Source organism: Malania oleifera, chromosome 1, assembly GCF_029873635.1.
Source record: "Malania oleifera isolate guangnan ecotype guangnan chromosome 1, ASM2987363v1, whole genome shotgun sequence".
Taxonomy (NCBI): Eukaryota; Viridiplantae; Streptophyta; class Magnoliopsida; order Santalales; family Ximeniaceae; genus Malania; species Malania oleifera.
Window position 1 is genome coordinate 150,417,873 of NC_080417.1, and position 20,119 is coordinate 150,437,991.

General features: G+C 36.4%; 1 protein-coding gene across 2 annotated transcripts; it reads right to left on the reverse strand.

Moving 5' to 3' along the window:
- Positions 1–356: 356 nt before the first annotated feature.
- On the reverse strand, positions 357–19,789 carry LOC131164722 (serine/threonine-protein phosphatase PP-X isozyme 2). 2 transcript variants are annotated; one of them, XM_058122145.1, is made up of 8 exons: positions 19,437–19,789; positions 7,878–8,030; positions 3,179–3,241; positions 3,017–3,102; positions 2,043–2,118; positions 1,702–1,970; positions 1,546–1,624; positions 357–921 (listed from the first exon to the last, which is right to left on the reverse strand). In XM_058122145.1, the coding sequence occupies exons 1-8, from the start codon at positions 19,575–19,577 to the stop codon at positions 871–873; spliced, it is 918 nt and encodes a 305-aa protein (XP_057978128.1). In that variant the 5' UTR covers positions 19,578–19,789; the 3' UTR covers positions 357–870. The 2 variants fall into 2 exon arrangements, with proteins under 2 accessions (XP_057978128.1, XP_057978138.1); XM_058122155.1 differs by lacking the exon at positions 7,878–8,030 and having other exon boundaries at positions 19,437–19,754.
- Between the last annotated feature and the right edge of the window lie 330 nt (positions 19,790–20,119).

Here is a 20,119-nt window from a genome sequence, read left to right on the forward strand (position 1 = left end):
AAAATAAATATAAAAATTAAAAATTTATATGAAAAAAATAAATAAAAGAAAATTACATATTCATCATGTGCACCCAAAAGTTAATACTTCCAGACCAAATTCGGACACGAGGAGGAAGTGGCCATCTTTAGAATTCCACTTTTGTGTGGGTGATTAGTCCTAAATTCAACTGTTCAGATAGCTTGTGAAGCTCATGCATTCAACACACTAGCGCACACAAATCCCACGTCAGATTTGCAGCTTCAGAAGTTTTTTCATCATTAATCTGGATATTCAATTTCCAGCAACTTATATTTGATCACCACAGAACTATACAGGATGGTGATTTCATATGCCAAACAGAGACATCGGCAACATATAAAATAATCACAACGTATTTTCATAGCCAAATGGGGACAGGAAAAAGGAAGGCCCAAATTAAGAGTTTACCACAGATGATGCCCTTTGTTTTCCAAACCCAAGCCTATCTACTTGTTCCCCCACACAAGGAAGCAAGGATTCCCCACTTGTATGCAGCCTCGTCTCTCTGCTATTTGGGGGAAAAAAATACCTTAGGGGTTCCTATACTCACTGTCACATAATTTACTTTGTAATACACAATATCATTACAAACACTAAAATATAATCAATGAGGAAAACAGGACATGGTAAGAAAAAGGAAAGAAGAAAAAAAAAAAAGCAAACCCGATAATCCAAACCGACCAAGAACCCAAAAGCACCATCCTTGCTGGCCATTTGAGGAACTGATCATTGAGGAGCCTGCACATTGCTTGCATCAAATTAGATTATCTTCAGAATGTGCCTTGGCATGATTTTACCGAAGGGTTTGAGCAAATTTCTATTGTAGAACACAATGCTTGCTTCATTAACTCAAAGAAAGTAATCCGGTGCCGGTTTTTTAGCAGGAGCTCCTCTTGATTCCTGCAATTCATTACACACCTTCAATGTGCCAATATGATGTACTAAATTTGAGAACTTGGAACCTTTTTTTAAGCAGAATTGCAGCATGAAACCTAATGCATGTTCACATATTGAAGATACATTCAAAGGCCATTTCATGCAAGTGCTCAGAAGTCAGAGCAGACTCATAAGGGCTCAAATTCTACTTTTCAGGAGTGTACAAATCATATAAAAAAACCCCCTATCCTCAAAACCAGAAATATTTTCTTTCCATGAGCCTTGGCCCAATGGTAAAGGTATTAATCCCTAAACAAAATGCATTATAAAAGCAACCTCTCTCCGACTCTGGGGGGAAGATTGCATATGAAATACCCTCCTGGGACCCCAACATGGCACAGGAGCCTTGCGCATTGGGGTTATGTTTAAACCCAAAATAGTTTTGGACTCATGCGTGCTGACATGGTAGTCTTTCTACCCTTAGATGGACTGATGCCTCACACTGAGCACAGTACAGTCCCAATAGGGGTTGCCAACATGCAAGGAATTTCATGCTGCAATTGTCGCTGCTCATAATAACAAAAAAGGGTATACTTTTTTTCCTCACAAATCAAATTGCATAAAGGTTAAATAAATAAGTATACAGACTTGTGGAGCTGCTTCAAAAACACGAAATTGCTTATTTAGATTTTCATCCAGCTCAAGAATCGCAGCAACATTACCACATCTGCAACTCATCCAACAATGAATAAGTCATCGGCTTTGTTACAATGAAATAGAAAACTTTTGAATCACTTCACTTACCTATAACAGTAATTTGGTGCAGACCAGACTGTAACAATCTGATTATTGAACATCCATTTATATCCTTCCATTACCAACTGGTGAGCACGACATATATAGTCAATGTTATTTGAATGGTTAAAAGAAGTAACAACGCTGCCTCCAAATAGGAAACCAGCACCACGGGGACTCAAACCCCAACCATCCACAATGTCCTCAGGATCTGACCATAGGAGGTCACACATGGCACCATCATGGGGTACTTCTTGCTTCCGATCAATTGTTCGGATCTGGAGAATAAGTCATTTTAGTGCTCCATATGAAGTTTATGTTAAAAAACAAAATAATCAGAATGTATTTACCTGATCTAACGTGGAAATGGCAGGGGAGAGACCACCATGGACGCCAAAAATCCTGTTCTCAATGAGTGCTGAAAGGCTGCAAACCAACATTAGAATTTCAATACTTGAGTCGAGAGTCAAGACATAACAAAGTTGAACCTTATTTAGGTTGTGTTTGAAGCAATTCATGCAAAGAATGACTTCCAAGAGCAACTGGAATACTGTCTATTCCAATGATTTTTTCCCCAGAGAGCAGCTATTGTAACTTCATTATAAGCTTTTTATTTTCATCTAAAACAGCTGATGGTACCCACTACTCTAAGAATCACTTGACAGTGAAATTATGCACTCAAGAAATTGATATGCTGAATCAAAATTTTGATACTAAAGCTTTGGTTAGAGGTCATGATTACTTGCTTCCAAACACATCATACGTGGTGGAATTGACAATCAGGGCACCTGTTGAGTTGTGTAAATAGGATCAGTGCACTTGAAGCATACTGGCAAAACAGTACAGGTCTTCAACACATGCAAAATTTCTGGTTTCTAGGCTCAAAAATCCCAAGTTTCCAACATCGTTGAACTGAGGGCGCTAACATGAAGTGCCCAGTACAGGACAAGGAATATGAGAGAATCCAACAAAGGGATGGCTAAAGTAGGAGTATTGAGTGTCCTTGTTAATATAGCATAGTCACATTTTTCTTCACTCTTTGCATGCTTGATGATCAAACCATTACTCCTAATTGTTCAAATACAAGAATCAACTCAATTTTATGAAATCACATGTCCAGTTGATAGACATCTATGGGCCATAGTAATAAATATCTTAAGGCTCAAGAGAGGAAATCCTGAAATAGAAATAATTTTGATTGGTCACAATGTCCTTCCATTCGCAATCAAAACCCAACTCCCACTCTCATTCTGCTGCTCATGCACTTTCCTCACCCCCCCATCAGACAAGTGCCCAGTGCCTTCTATAATGGAAATTAGCAAACCTTAAGTAATCAAATATATCGGTGCAGTATCTCCAAACATTTGCAGAGCCATACTTACGCAAACACTCATCGTAGAACCCATATACCTGGTAATAAAGGACAGCCTGTAAGTTTGCAGAGAAAATAGGTAAATGGAATAAAAGGGGGAAAAAGACTCTTTACCTGGGTGATCTGACGACTCTCATGGTTCCCCCTAATGAGAGTTATCCTATCCGGATATCTCACCTGATTGTAATCCATTTATTAGTTAAAAACTCAAATAAAAAAAGGATGGAAATGGATTAAAATGCATAAACCTGAAAATATAGATGAATATAAGCGATGCTTGCAATCTAATAATAAATCAAGATAGATTCCGAGGGCTAAAACCAATTACATTAGCAAAATGATAAAAAAAAAATAGTTTCTTTTTGACCATTTAATAAATTAGGAGGTCCAGCAATGCTAGCAAAAATAAGAAGGTTCGCCCAGCATGATGATTACACAGCATTTATTATTTCAAGAGTAGGATATAACTGATTAATTTTGGTCATATAGAATCAGATATGTGTTTTTATATTAGCAACAAGATTTGATTTGTAAAGCCAGTGAGTTTTGGAAGCCTTATTTACTTTTCAATCTTTTCTTTCTTGTAATAAACAAATTTACAGAGAAACAAGCAGCTCAAAAGAAGGAAGATGTTAAACCATTGGAAACAAGCAAAAAAGCCAAGGAAATAGTCAAATCGCTATCATAGAAAAGAAAAATAACTAACCAAAATAAAACAAATTATGATTTTTTTTCCATTTTGGGAGGGGGGGGATTAGGATGGGAGACGGGGCAGGGGGTTAGCATTGCTGGAGAACTGCAGAGTCAACCCTCTGAATACTAACGTTTGATAAATTGATAATCTCTACTCTTTATTAACTAACAAGTAATAATATTTTCAAGATACCAACTTGATTCTATGGTGGATGCATAACAATTATGTTACCTAAGAATAAATAGTTTGGGAACAAGTCCTTTATTTTTTCCAGTAATTCATTAAAAGGGAAAGAAGGGGTGCTGAGAACACGTCAAAAAGTGAGAATTATTACTTCGATCTAAATTAATTTATTAGAGAAGAAATATAGACAATTTTATGCACAAACCTGATTAACTTATAAATGAATATCACAGAAAACGAATTGTTGGTCACAATGCAAAAAACATTAATTGGCTGATGAAAAAATTATGAAGAGGTGAAAAGGATGTATTTTATTAAGAAAAGGTGAAAATGGAAAGATGTATTCAAGGTTTTCTTTTTTGTGCAAAATTGTAAATGAAGAAAAAAATTTGTCACTGAAAAAGACACAAACTTGATAATTTAAACTTCCAAAATTTTAAAAATTTGCACCTCCCTGATTATTATACTAGATATGTACTTATTAAACAAAATTCTAGTGGATATTGCAACTTGTTAGCTACAGAATTCACGTCCCAGTTTGCAGTCTGAGGGCATCATGACACACACAAAGGAAGAATAGAAGACCATCTCAAACATAATTCTGTTGGTTCCTTTATTAGATTGGATGGGGTCCAAACTCTGAAGGTCACCTCCTTCCTCCCATTACCACTTAATAGCTTTTAAAGAATGACTCTCCACTAGAAAAGTATGGCAGCCTCAAATACTGGATTCTTTTTTACGGGTTAAGAGAGCACCTAACTACATAAGTAAATATTGCCTTTTTGTTCAGAATATAAAATGTTACTGGGGTTCTATTATCATTCAGAAAGTTACTCAGTTTTCACGACTTTATATTCCCATTTTAAAACCTATTTCCAGTATTACAGTTCCAACTTCCAAGTTCCTAATGGAACTGCATTGCTCAATTCATGAAACTGCAGTCTGGGTTCATAACCATCATTCTTAAATTTTGGTTTGTGATTCGTGAATTGTTTTTTCAGACTATGATGCAACAAGACACTATAATTTTAACAGAGTTGTCAGATCAATCTAGTTTTAAGATCATGCCGTTGATCTGTGACTATAAGGGCAAAAATTCAAGTCATAAACTTGGAAAATAACTAGTAAGTTTTGAAGATAGCTATTTTCTATGGCTATTTATTTGCAAAGGCTTCAACATCAAACCAGATTTCAAAATTTGATAAATGAGCAGTTTATTTTTCAACATTTCAATCAGGAATATGAAGCAAAAATAAAAAAGCATTAAATCTCTAAAACTATATGCATGTAGGAATGTGGCAGAAGCTGATGGACTCCACCATAAGAGGACTTCAGGGCATTCTATGTAACACTACAAACAAGAATATCACCTATGTAAGTTTATTAATGGACTTTATATATTTAATAAATAAGTTCTTCCCTTTTGTTTTGGGTAAACAAAGAATTTTATGAGAAAGAGAAGAATATTACAGCAAGAAAAAAGAAGGAAAACAGGGAGGATAATATCCTCCCAATACAATAGAAAAACAAACTTGAAAACCGGAGGACCAAGATTACAAAAGAGCTCTACTTGAGTAAAGCAACCAGCCCCACTGCAGATCTGACGATGGTAAATGCCGAAAGAAACAATTTGCCAAAGCCCACAGCAATGACGAAACAACACTCTATTCCAAAGCAAGTAAAGAGGAGTATCCAAGTTCTTAAAGATTTCCAGCATCTCTCTCCAACCAAATACACCAGATTATAGCCAAAATTGAGCACTGCCATCAAACCTCTCTCTCCTTCCCCTTTCCAAACCCCTTGAACAAACAAAGTCCAAAACGGTTCCAAGGAGGAAGGACACACTCAAATCTCTCAAAAAATGCCAATCAATTACTCCAAAGGGTCCATGAGAATTGACAATGTAAGAATGAATATGAACATATTTCCACTCTTTTTAAAAAAAAAAAAATAGCAAAGTAAGAGATTTCATTAGAAAGAGAAGAATTTACAAATAGGAGAATAAAGCATCTCCCATCAAAATTCTAGAAACATCCGTAAAAAGGAAGAAACTAAAAACACAAAAGAGTACATTGAAATATCAAAGCAAAAAAAATTTCCACACATCAGGCAATAAAAGCTTATTAGTTCTCCATTTCAGAAGCATGTCATTGGTATTATTTTTTTCCAAGATTGCTGTAAACAGAAAGGCCTTAAACTTTAGAAGAGGCTTCGTCTTACCAAATGAAAGAGAGAGGGGCAAAAAAAGTAGCATTAGAAGCATGAGCCAAATGAGAAAAGGATTTACAAGAAAAATCCCCAGAAGAATCTAAGCCCCAAACTCTCCCGTCACTGTCAGATTGGAAGGGGCTTTGCAATTGCCTTCTTTACCAAAAGCTTTCTTTCAGTGAGAGAGAGAGTATCCCACCACTGCTTTGCAGAGCCCCATTTTAAAACATCAGTCCTCTACTTCAATGAACTCTGTTTAGTGAGGACTTCTAAGCAGTTTAGTGCAGAATCTTTTTACTCCTTTGGGAATCGACCCCTAACTTTTCCAAAATAAATGCATATGAAGTTTCACTACCAAATTCACAATCCTTCAGAAACACATTTAAGCCAGTAATCTACAGTATGTTTGCAGTTTAGCTAAAACCTACAGTAAGTTATAATTTAAACTCTTCATGGTCCACAATCCTTCAGAAACACATCAGGCTGCTTAATTTTGTTTTTGGATTGGAACTGATGACCAGAAACAAAGTAACATCATATAAAGGGGAAAAAAATTGAAACACAATTGTCATTGGGCAGAATTCATGTTAGATTCAGGGAAGCTGAGTAAGCAGTTCTCTGGGCCTGGCCACCCCCCACCCCTGCATGCAAATGGAGAGCCCTTTTGGTTGACTCTACAAATAAAAAAAATTGGCAGTATTTCTGAGCAAAAGATTCCAACTGTTGCAAATATAAGGGTGCCACAAGCATCCTCCTTAATGTCGGGCTGCAACCCACACTCATTGTTCTGGGAGAGAATTAAATCTGGAAATTCTAGTTCAACAAATGTAAGGGTGCCCAAGCATCCTCCGTAATGTATAAGTCACTATAACTTGCTCTATAACATGGTTTTTCTTCATATCATTTCTAAGGACCTAACCTCTGTGTGAATAAGATTGGTTTCTTAAACTGCCGCAACAATGAAGAACTCTATATGCCAGCAGGATTAACTCATAATTTAATCCAAATTTGCCAATCCTATGCCATGATTTCCAATAGACCAGGATACACAAATAGCCTAACTAACCTAGAAGTTGAAGCACCAGTAAGCAACCAAGGTAAAGCAAGCAACTGGTCTCTAAAATTGGTGCCCAATGCAAAAATATTAATTTTCATATTCAATTTTCATAATTGGAGAACAACTCTCATAACTGGAGAATGGATGGCCCAACAACAAAATACCTTCAAGTGTGGTATACATGTTTGGGTAGCCATCGAACAAAATGAGGTGGCTTGAACAGTTAAACAACCTCAATACCAAGATCGGATCAATTTATCTCCCATAGGTTCAATCATCGGACTGTACCACCCACATTCAGTCAGCCCTAATTGCAAAGTCACATTGAAAATGCCTTTAGGTCCAATAAGCCAAGGGTATATATTTTACCTCCAAAAAAGTAATAAGTTATTAGTATCCAGGTGATGCAGTGCATTATACCACACAATATCTTAAAGCAAACAAAGTATTGAAAACAAACAGCTCATTACTCATCAAGACTCCCTTTTCTGCGAAAGGGTTCCAGCTTTTTAGAAACCTCTAGTGGAAAGATCCATTTCCACAATGGCCTTTAATCCAAAAGGCCAAAATTTTGAAAGCACCAGTCAATATAAAATCACCAAACATTCTAGAATATATTTGAGAGCAAGAACAATAACTTTTTCAATTATTATAATAAAAAGGGTTAGTACCTTTAGGGCAAGTAGAAGCAAAAATGTCTCAACAGAGTAAAATCCTCTGTCAACAAAATCTCCAAGGAACAAATAGTTCGTCTTTGGACAATCACCTCCGACTTTGAAAAGCTCTTTCAAGTCATAGAACTGCCCATGGATGTCACCACATATCTAATGAAAACACAGTCAAATGATATCAATAAGCCTAAGTTGAAAAGGTGAATAATATCTACAATTTATATAGCTTTTTTTATAAGTAAATAACACCATACATTTGTCACTCATTTGCTTTGCAGAATCTTTCAAGTATCAAAATTCATGGAATATGATGTCAATGGCATCCCAGTGATCCCACTCTCAGTTTGTTTTGAGGCACAAACGTCATGTGTTACTAATCTCAAATCCCCTAGGAATGAAGGATTCCTGAAAAATAAGAGAACCCCATTCCCTTGGGCATCCCCTTTTAGGACTAAATTATCTCTACTATTTTGGCTAGTTGGGCATTAGTACCCCTTAATATAGTATTAACACATAAAAATATGATACTTATAATAATAAACTATTATAATATTATAGAAAGAAATAAAAAATTAAAGTATTATTATATGTATTGGATTTTTGTCTTGGTTATTTATGAAGGTTGAAATTTTTAGGTTATGGATTTAATTTGGGACATATTCTTAATTAGTTTTTGTGTTGAAACATGATTACTCTGTGTACTATTCCAGACACAAGTGAAGTGAAGGGTATAATGGTGATATTATGAAACATGTTCTAGGATCCCATGTTAAATCAAACACAGGCATCATGTGTATATTCCTGAGAATCTTACAATGCAGATTAAACAAAAATACTCCAAGGCATTGCATTTTCAAGAATGGGATTCCCAAAGAATATAATGGTAATCTTACTAAATGTGTGCACTAGGATTCCATGTTGAACCGAACATGGGTGGCACATGTATAATCCTGAGAATTTTACAATGCAGACCAAAATGCTCAGGCATCCCATTCCCAAGAATCTTACAATGCAGATCAAACAAAAATACTCCAAGGCATTCCATTTTCAAGAATGAGATTCCCAATAATGGTAATCTTACTAAATGTGTGCACTAGGATTCCATGTTGAACTGAACATGGGCGGCACATGTATAATCCGGAGAATTTTACAATGCAGACCAAAATGCTCAGGCATCCCATTCTCAAGAATGAGATTCATGGGCTGTCATTCCAAGGGAATGTTCTTTATCCTGCTAACTAAACAACACCTAAATGTCAAAGAAATAACTCCAAAAGAACATGGAATTTAAAAAAAAAAAACATATGTAAACACTCAATAGAAAGTCAGAAAGTGATGTGCTATAACAGGTTAAAAATAAGAACTTTGCAATAACTTCTTATTCTTGTCAACTAACAGTAGTGTTCCATTTCCCTCACTTTATCATTTCTTTGAACAAGTTCAGTTTTTTAGACAAAAAATAAGAAACTCATTAAATAAAGCAAAGGTATAGAAGCTAGAGAACAAGGATCCACCAAATAAGTCAAATGAAAGTAAGAAAATCACAAAATGAAAGGCCCCCGATCATTTTGTAAATTAGTCGAATGAATCCCCTAGCTGACCCCACCTAGTGGGACTTAAGACTTGGTTTTGTTGTAGTCAAATGAATCCCCAAAAACACCCCTAAAGCTAACAGCTGAAAGAAAGCTAGAAAGACTACTCTATCCCATAATAAATAAGAAGACAAGACTTGATCTTTGAAGATCTTAGAATTACTCTTCATCCACAGAGTCCAAAGGATAGCATACAAACTGAAATTCCATGACAATTTCCGTTTCTGTTAAATCCAACAACAATTGCCCTTTCTTACTTTTGCAAACCCCCAAAAACGTATCTGACATAAAATCACCCATTGCTTGAGGAGCAACCCATGCCTCAGCAGTCAAAGAATAAAGCTTCCTCCTAAGCCACCTGACAGTGAAGAAAGAAAGGCTCAATTGTCCTACTAGAATCAAACGTAGGCTGCAAAGGAGCCGAGCCGCTCATAAGCTACTTGATGCTTGACTTGATAATGGCTTGCTCAAACTCGTTTATTAAGTTAAATGAGCCGAACTCAAGCTCAAATTTGAGCTTGTCAACCATAGCTGAGCTCGAACTAAGTCCTACTCGGCTTGTTAGGCTCACGATCTGGCTCGTTTAGCAGTTCGCAGAACAGCTCGCAAACCAGCTTGTTTACCAGCTCATTTACTAGTTCATTAGTAGCTCATGAACTAACTTGATATTAGGCTCATGAACTAACTTGATATTAAGCTCGTAAACGAACTTGATATTAACTTTAAATATATATTTCTCTGACCATTTTATTAATTATCAATTAGTTTAATTAGTTTAGTGGTTTGGTTCATTTTATTATTTTGAAACAAGTTTCAGTTGAATCGAGTTTTTCAAGCTACACTTGAGCTCAACTCGTTATTATTGTGATACGTTTTTTAGTCGAGTCAAGATTGAGCCGAGCTCAAGCTCTCTTTCGAATGAACAAGCCCAGCTCGAGCTAGCCACAACTTGGCTCTGCCCAGCTCATTTGCAGCCCTAATCAAACGGACTTGGAACAGACTACACCAAGGCCATTCAAAAGCCAACAAGGGTCAAACTCAAATATGAAACAAAAGAACTCACAGTCGTCAATTAAATGGTAAGCTCATTCACTTCTCTTTCACTAAGATTCTGGAGAAACATAAATCCCATGAAAAAAATACACCTCCAAATAATAATAATAAATTACAGCATAGACGAGGAACCACGGCTGAAAAAGAAACTTCTCTTATCGAGAAAATAAGAGGGTCCTCCCAAAAGCAAATAGCACTTCCATTATCAACCTTGTATTGCGTACAAGGAACAAACAAGCGAAAGACAAACTTCCCACGACTTGCATGAGTAGCATAAATACTTCCAAAGGGAGCCTACTATTAAGGGAGCCTCAGCAACTATTTTTCAACTAGGGAAATGTTCCAAGACACGAACTTCCCCGTTGAGGATAACCCTTATCTCTATCTCTTCTTCTAAAAGTCAAATACAAAATGTTAACTAATAGATAGAATCCTATCCAAGCCTTGTGCTAAGAATAACAACAATAAACAACAACAAAAAACCAAAGCTTGAGCCCCAATAGGTCGGGTTGGCTACATGAATCATTTTCTACCAATTTACACAACTTTGGGCAATTTCCTATGAAAAATTGAGGGCTATTAAATCCTTACCCACTATCTCACTCCAAATTCTTTTAGATCTTCCCCTATACCTTCCCACTAAGGGTAACTAGCTCAGTCCTCATTACTACACTGTTTGGCCTACGTTGCAGATGCCTAAACCATTTGAGCCACCCCTTCCTTATTTTATCTACTACAAGTGTTATTCCTAACTTATCACAAATATATTAATTCCTAAATTTATCTTTTAATGTTATACCATACATCCACCTTAATATTCTCATTTCAGAAAAATTTTTGGATAAGTTGTTTCTTATTTGTCCAACATTCTAATCCATATAGCATTCCCAATCTTATAGCCATTGTACAAAACTTTTCTTTTAAATTTTAAGGGTATTCTACGATCACATAACAAGCCCAAAACACTTCTCCATTTTACCCATTTTGCTTTAACTTTATGTATTACATCTTCTTCATTTCTCCAACATCTCGCAAGAATGATGTTCTTCCTATTTTCTTAAAATTTCAAGCAATGATGAAATGCCATATTAATTCCAAAATCAAATCTTCTCATTCATATTTGGGATGACAAATATTGTCGTTTAACTTCTCATTTCCAAAGACAAGGTATTACTCATCATCTTGCATTTCCCACACCCATGAGCATAGTGTCAAATGTGAAATTGGCAATGTTATCAAAACCACTATATCACTTCTAGCCCATGCCCAAGTTCCCCCAAATATTGGATTTTTTATTTTGAAAAAACTGCTATTTTTCTCATTTATATTCATCCATATCTTAATTTATCTCATCAATCTCCCCTTCAACAATTATTCAATTGTGGCCAATGATTAGTATCTTCAAGTTTTTGGGTTTTGGAACTACAATACTCACATATTTGCTTTCTACTCCCATAAGTATGTTTTCCTCCTATTTAGGGTCCCCTGCCCATCCTACTAGATAATTCCCCATGGTTCATAGTTAGCACAGTGCATTCAGTTGGGCTGGGACTTACACTCCAACTCCACGTTAACAATACAATTCCTATACACACTCTCCACCAATACATTTGCACTCCCACTCCCATTTAAATTCTACATCATCCTTGTCTCCTAAATCTTATCCTCTCTTCACATTCAAATTTCAGCTCCAATGCAAACAACTACTTGTCATTTCCCCTACCCATCACTCACATTTATCCACTCATTTTCCTTTTTGCATATGGCATCACCATTCCCTTTGGCAACATCCATTAATCTGGAACTTAATTTGAAAGCCATATTTCTACCTAGACATTTTCAAAATGCCCATAATAACCAATGAAGGACAAGTGCTTTTCCTCATGCACTCACCACCAAATCCGAATCCTCCTCCTCCCACATCCATACCAACTTTCAATTTTCAAACCCACTCCAAATTTTTCCATTCACACTCCACATCTTTGGATAAAGTTCATTCTCAATCCCTCCCCTCCCCTCCCCTGCAACAAACCCACCCTCCTCTCATGTTCAAGATTTAAAAGGAATTCAACCTATGGTGGAACTTAATTCTCCCACTCCATCTCTTTCTCCTAATTTTTCCTCAACCTAAAGGTCCTCAACATCTCATACAATATAACTACAGTCATCTACTCCTCAGCATAAGTCACGGCCTGACAATGCCACCACATATCCTCTCATGGAAAATGTCAAAACCTTCGACGAAGTGCCTATGTCCTTGACTCAAGTCATCTACTCCCCAGCATAAGTCACAGCTATGGCCAATGAATTCTCAGCACTCATCAAAAAATAGAATGTGGGTTCTTCTTCCTTCCCCGTCAATACCAAGTTTACCAACATTGCAAGCAACAAGTGAGTGTTTCACACACAAAACAAAGCTGATAGAATGATTGAATGTTGCAAGGCCACTTTGTTGCCAAATGTTACACTCAACAAGCATGGATTGATTACACTAACACATTCAGCTCCATCGTTAAAGTTACTATCATAAAGACTGCACTTGCCACTGCCATCTCCAAATATAGTCCCTCCATTAGCTTGACTTTAGTAATGCTTTCCTTGCTGGGAACCCAACAGAGGATTTTGTTGACTCTCAGCACCCTCACTATGTTTGCAAATCGCAGCAGTCCTTATATGGCTCGAGACAAACCCCTTGTGCTCGGTTTCAATGTTTGAGCAACTTCTTATGTAATCTTGGTGCCTTGGTTCTCAAGCATATCCTTATGCATCTCCAAGGCTGGTTCTATTTCAATTTATAATTCAGCGTATGTGGATGATATCGTCATCACAACAATTGCTCCACTACAACTGATCATCTAGTTCACTCATTGGCTGTTGCCTTTTCCATCCAGGATCTTGGCCCTCTTTATCATTTTCTTGGTGTGGAGAAGTCTTTCCTCATCCCAATGCCATATTATTTCTCAACAAAAATATCTTCATGGACTACTTCGCAAAACCAAGATGAATTATTTCAAGCCTATCAAAATACATATGGAAATCACGTCTTCTCTCTTGGCTTTCAATGATACTCCTTTGAATGATCTACAAATCTATCACAGTGAGGTGGGTGCCTTACAATGTGATGCTAATCCTTCGGCCCTTGCATTTGCCATAAAAAATTATGTGAACTCATGCATTCCTTGACAGACATTCATTGTCAGCCAGTAAATGCTTGCTTAGGAGTCATTTGTTTGATTTCAATGGCCTCTAAACAAAGGTTATGTCTGAATCAGTTCACTAAATAAGCAAACAAGTTAGATATTAGAGCATTTGGTGGCAACTCTCAATATTTATAAAATTGAATTGATCAAATCGGACACATTCCCATGTTAGATATGGTACGTGGAAAATTCATAGGCATTTTTCCCCGTTTTACCTTTAACAAGAAATAAAAATGACAACACTCAAATGAAATCCTATTTCCTTTCTATAATCAACACTGACATAAGAGGCTTCCAGCACTGCTGCCCATCCAGCAACTCTGACAAAGAAGCTCTTCCAGCTCGCACAGCAACCAGCCTTCTCTGGCCATCTATGACAGTGATGAAATGCACCACTCTATCCTCTCCAACAAACGGCTTCTTATTCTTCTTCTTCAGCAATCTACTTGTGCACACAACATGGACAGGACCTGGTCCCTAAAAATTTGCAGAGCCAATACTCGGTATTGGTTCTTTACTTGTTTTGAAAAATTTTATTAAACTATTTGTAGCTTATTGAAATCTAAAGAGTGCCCAGGCAAGCTTTTTCTTGTTTGTGCGGGCATGATGATGGTTTTTTGCTTTTTTTTATCAGCGATAAAGTGTAACTAATTCATATCCATGGTGGTTAGAATTAAAATAAACACAATTTCAATCAAAGCTAACGCAACAAATCATATATAAATATATATATATATATATATATATATATATGTACGCATATATAAATATAAAATGATTTACAATTACTGGAGCAAAAATTAGTGCAGGCAAGAGAATGATGCTAGGATTGGCTAACTGAGCAGCAGGCTGGATTGGCTTCTGACTTGCAATTACTAGTGCAAAAAATCCATTTGTTGACCAGAAAGCTAAAGAAGAGCTGCTGCTAGGCTTTTTCTTGTTTGTGTGTGCATCATGATGATGATTTCAAATAAATATATTACAAGAAAAATTATCATTTACATTAAATTCAAAACTAAGATTTAAATAATTACCTCATCATTTTTTACCAACAAGTGCAAAATAAATAGTAATTCAGAGGCTTAAATATCTAGGTATTAGATATCAAACAATTAAAATAATTTAGTATTCAGATTTAGTGTATGTTCCAAGTTAAAATTCAGAACAGATTCATAGAATTTGATTCAATTTCAGTGTTCAGCACTTAATTGGCAGGTCACCCTCGTGACTATGAATCAACTAGCAGCTTTGCAAATTCTCATTCACAATTTGATTTCTTGATCTGCCGCAAACAAAACATAGCTGACTCCACCACAGAGATTGAATATAAAGCTCTGGCTAATGCAAACACTTAGCTTACTTGGCTGCATTTCTTTTAACTAAGAACTCAGTGCCCTCTTACTTTGCCAACCATGTTATGGTATGACAACATTAGAGCACCCTATCTGTCAACCAATTCTATTTTCCATGCTCAAATAAAACAAATCAAGGTCAACTTCCATATCATACATGATCATATGGACAAGAAAATTCTTGATGCTCAATTTGTTTCCACTAAAGGTCAAATTGCTGACCACCTATTAAGCCCCTGCTATCTCCTGCTCTTGAGCTACGGTCTGACAAGCTTTGGCTGCTTCCCAAGCGCCCATCAACTTTGTTGTGTGAGGCAGGAGGGTGCTAAGGATAATCATTATCTCTATCTCTTCTACAGTAATTCAAAAACAAAATCTTATCCGATTGAGATAAAGTCGTATCCAAGCCACTCTAGCATCTATATATCAAGGAGTATAATAGAGAGAAATCTTTTTTGCAATCACAATTGTTGGTTCAACTTTGCCAAGTAGATCTCCAACTACATTCCAACTAACAAGATGATCCCCCTCACGATCACTTGCATCATTCCATAAAAATATCTCTTGATCCTCTTAAACCTCTCAAGCTCCCCATTACACTAACAAGACTTCTTAATTTTTTTTTCTTAAAAAAGCAAAAAGTAAATGGGACTACGCGAAAGATAGAGCACTAATAAGTAAGACAAAGGGCAAAAGAGCACAATGGGATAAATGTAAAAACTCATCCATCTCAAAACAATCCATGTTAATCAATGCAACCTGGCTCCCAGCCATATTAATCTTCAATCTCCAAATTTTCTCCAAAAAAAATAAAAGCATTACAAGAATTTTCTGGAATTTCTAAACATTAACTTCCAAAAACTTTTCCTTGTGAGTCTGTGACTATAAATTAACCAGCATCTTTGCAAATTCTCAATCACAATTTGATTTCTTGGTCTATCGCAAACAAGCCATCGTAGCTCACTCCACTACAGAGATTGAATATAAAGCTCTGGTCAATGCAACCGCTTAGCTTATTTGGCAGCATTTCTTTTATCTAAGAACTTGGTGCCCTCTTGCTTTGCTACCCATGTTATGGTGCGACAACATTGGTGTACCCTATCTGTCAGCCAATCCTATTTTCTATGTTCGAATAAAACACATCAAGGTCAACTTCCATTTGATACACAATCAGGTGGCCAAGAAAATTCTTGATGCTCAATTTGTTTCCACTAAAGGTCAAATTGCTGACTACCTCACTAAGCCCGTCTATCTCCCACTCTTGAGCAACTGGGTGACAAGCTTCAGCTGCTTCCCAAGAGCAGAGATAGAATCCTATCCAAGCCACTCTTGTGTCTATATATTATGGCTTGCGTTAATCAAGAAGTATAATAGAAAGAAATCTTTTTTTGCAATCACAATTGTTGATTTCAACTTTGCCAAGTCCTAAACCCCCTTTTTGACTTAGATCTCCAACCACATTCCAACGAACAAGATGATCCCCCGTATTATCACTTGCATAGTTGCATCATTCCATCAAAATATCTCCTCATCCTCATAAACCCCCCAAGTTCCCAGCTACACTAACAAGAGTTCTTAAATTTATTTTTATTTTTTTATTTTAAAAAGCAAAAAATAGATGGGACTACGTTAAAGACAAGCACTAATAAGTAAGACAAAGAGCAAATGAGCACGACGGAACAAAGGCAAAAACTCATCCATCTCAAGAACAATCCATGTTAATCATTGCAACTCAGCTCTTAGCTATATTAATCTTCAATCTCAAAAAAATCTATTACAAGAATATTCTGGGTTTTCTCAACATCTTCCAAAGAGTGAGAAAGAATGATCAGCAATCTGAATATGGGTCATTTCCACCTCATCCTTACCGACCCTAAGCCTTTTAATCACTCCTGACCCTTCCAAGTAAGACCATTATGCTAGAAGCATCAACCACTGTTGTCAACAAGAATAGAAAGAGGGGATCCCCCTGCCTTAATTAACAGGGATTTGAATAGATTGGACAAGTTCAGTTCATGAAACAATTGCACTACAACTAAACTTAATTAAGTAAAATTTGAAGTAGGTATTCAAATAACCAAAAAACACACATTTGTCTCACTGGCAGTCTACCAGAGTCCCGAGATACATAATAAATGGCCCACACAAGTTATTAGGCAGTCTAGACTCTAGAAAGCAATACTAGATGCACTCACAAATCCAAGTAAATCCTAGGGTTAGAACAAAATGAAGCAAACCTCGATTTGTGGAAAGATTTGTGGGCTTTTTATAGGCACAGCTAGGAATGGAAGGGTTTGCAAATCACACCACTTGTAATTACAATGGTTAAATTTGATAATTGGTCCGTAAATAAATGGAGTCACTCGTAATTGCAATTCTGAAAAGGAAAACTTCATGAGAATCCCACATCTGCTGAAAATCGTTGCATTGGGGGAGAATCAGTGAAAATTTAATGAAATATCATTATTGCCACCAACAAATAAACCTTCTTTCAAATGTTATTTCATATAGATTAAATAGGAGAATGGGTAAATATATTCCTTTTATTTGCAATACCAGGAGAATGAATTCGATAAAAAAATTCACATATAATTTTATTAACTCCAAGTGGCATCGTCAGATTTCTAAAAAATTGAACTAAATTGAATTGAACTCAATCAAACTGGATAATATCTAAATATGATACCATGCATGGCAATAAGTCATGAAAAATAGAAATTCTACCCATGCTTTCAGTTCACATAAATAATTATAAGTTTAACCCTTTTTTTTCGTAAGAATAACTTAACAGCCTTAACCAAATTAAACAACTTAACAACCAAAAATTACAAGTTGTTTCCATGAAGAATTCTTCAACACTATGGGATGCATGTACAAAATTACAAATACATGTATTCAGTACCATTCCTAGTTTCAGCCCCTTGATCACTTAAGATGGCTGGGACATGTGGACAACAACGTCATATGCCAATGTCACACAAAAAGATAGTCTACCATGTGCTATCTTGAAGGTTTCAGTTACTAAATATATTACTTGATGAAAGCACATAACATTTCCATTCAATGTTTGTTGCATTACCTGGGTGGATGCTTCGCATAGTTAGAGATGGACATGGTTGAGGCCATGGTCTCTGACCACACTTAGTCTTGTGACTAGTTTCAATTATGCTTGCAAGAATACAATGACTTGCCAAGTGCATATATTATGTGGCTACATACCCATGTGTGGTTGGTGGCATGATTGAAGGAAGCATATGCACAATGACACATTGATTAGAATCATAAGCCATGTAGTCGGACCACGGACATTTACCACTTGGTTGAAATTTTGACTAGTAGTTACATGACAGCTTTATGTGATGACTGACTAGCCATATAGCAACAATTAGAGTAGATTAGTGCCTTTTTGACACATGCTGGTTCCACCCAGCACAGCCTAGATAGTTGGCATTTTTAGCCCTTCGACAATTGGAGGTCTTAATGGTGTAAAATAAACACACTACATGCATGCTTGAAACACTGAAATTTGTGTATGGATGCTCCTGCATGTATGTAGAGAGTGTTTCCTCTGTTTTATCTTAATAAAAAGTTAGTTGGGGTTGTCAGCCCTTTGATAATTGGGGGTCTTAACAGTGTAAAATAAATGTACTGCATGCATGCTTGAAACACTGAAATTTGTGCATGGGTGTTCCTGCATGTATGTAGATAGTGTTTCCTTTGTTTTATCTTAATAAAAAGATTGAAGGTTGGGAACAACTCCTTTAATTTTGACATGCATGCATTGCTGTGTATCATTGCTTGTAGGATATAAACCAATGAATTTGTGGCAAGGTTGGCTGAGCCAAGTGAGATTTGCTGCCAGTGGAGGGAATTCATGGGAACTTAAGCCCTATGACACCTGCCTACATGTATCTCATTATATCAAGCCTCTTCAATGGCAACTATCGACTAGCTGTGATATAATCATATAGCTGATACTGTTGAGTTTGAGTAGCACAACAAGTTCATATTTACTCGCGTGGAATATCAAACACTTAAAACTGCTAAATACAGAGAGAGTAGTGTTTTATGTTAATCATTCACCAACAAAAGAGTGGAGGGAAAAAGAAGAAAGATCCAAAGACACCCAGATGCCAAATGAATGATTCAGATGCCAAATGACTGATTAAGAGACAACCCACTCGTTAACTAACCTCCAACAGCCCATATATCGAAACCCAGATCGAATCCATTACCCAAAAGTCCCAGAAATCAATCCTTATTCACTAATTCACTAGCCGAGCCAGACAAGCAAAGTAAAGGGGAAAGAAGAAGCAAAACAGAAAGGAAAAGGGGCCAATCCGATAATCTTAGGGGACTCACAGTGACCGGAGCATCGACCCTCTGAACGTTGCTTTCCTCGACGAGGATTTCCATGGCCTTGAGGCACAGAGCCTTCACTTCCGACTCCTTCAAAGGCTCGCACTTCTTCAGCTGCTCTATTTGCCTATCTAGGTCTGACATCTCACTCTCACTCACTTTCTACTCTTTCTCCCTAATCCCTTTCTTCCTCGGACCCAAAAGCCAGCGGATTCTCCCCTCCTTCCCTCCCTCTCTCAGTCTCGCTCCCTCGCGGTCTCTCCGCTGTAAATTTTATTATTCTATTAGCTTTCCTTTTCTTTTTTTTTGTTTTCCTCTTTGGGTCTGGACTTTTTGTGACGGAAAATTGGATTTTCGATTTGCAGTTTTGCACCGCTGCCGCTTTAAAATGCTGCAGTGAAAATAACTCGCACATAAATTTTAAAAAATATTTAAAAATATATATAATTAGTTAATAATAATAAATATGATAAAAGATATTTACTCCTACAAAAATTTGACAAAAATATAGAAAATTTTAAGAACTTCTAAAGTTTCAAAATTAAAGGGAGCAAAATTAAAAATAAATTAAACAAATAAATATAAAAAACTCTACGCTCTTTGCACGATGACTCAAGTTTTAAGAATTCTTATATGGTATAGACTCTATGTTAGTTTCATTTGTTCATTCTTTGCATTATATGTTA

What these genes read in the sequence shown, in the direction of transcription:
- LOC131164722 (XM_058122145.1), bottom strand. Translation starts at nt 19,577, where the DNA reads ATGTCAGACCTAGATAGGCAAATAGAGCAGCTGAAGAAGTGCGAGCCT. An exon ending in CCATTTCCACGTTAGATCAG is followed by an intron (nt 1,971 to 2,042) that starts GTAAATACATTC and finishes CTTATTCTCCAG; the next exon opens with ATCCGAACAATTGATCGGAA. An exon ending in GCACCAAATTACTGTTATAG is followed by an intron (nt 1,625 to 1,701) that starts GTAAGTGAAGTG and finishes GATGAGTTGCAG; the next exon opens with ATGTGGTAATGTTGCTGCGA.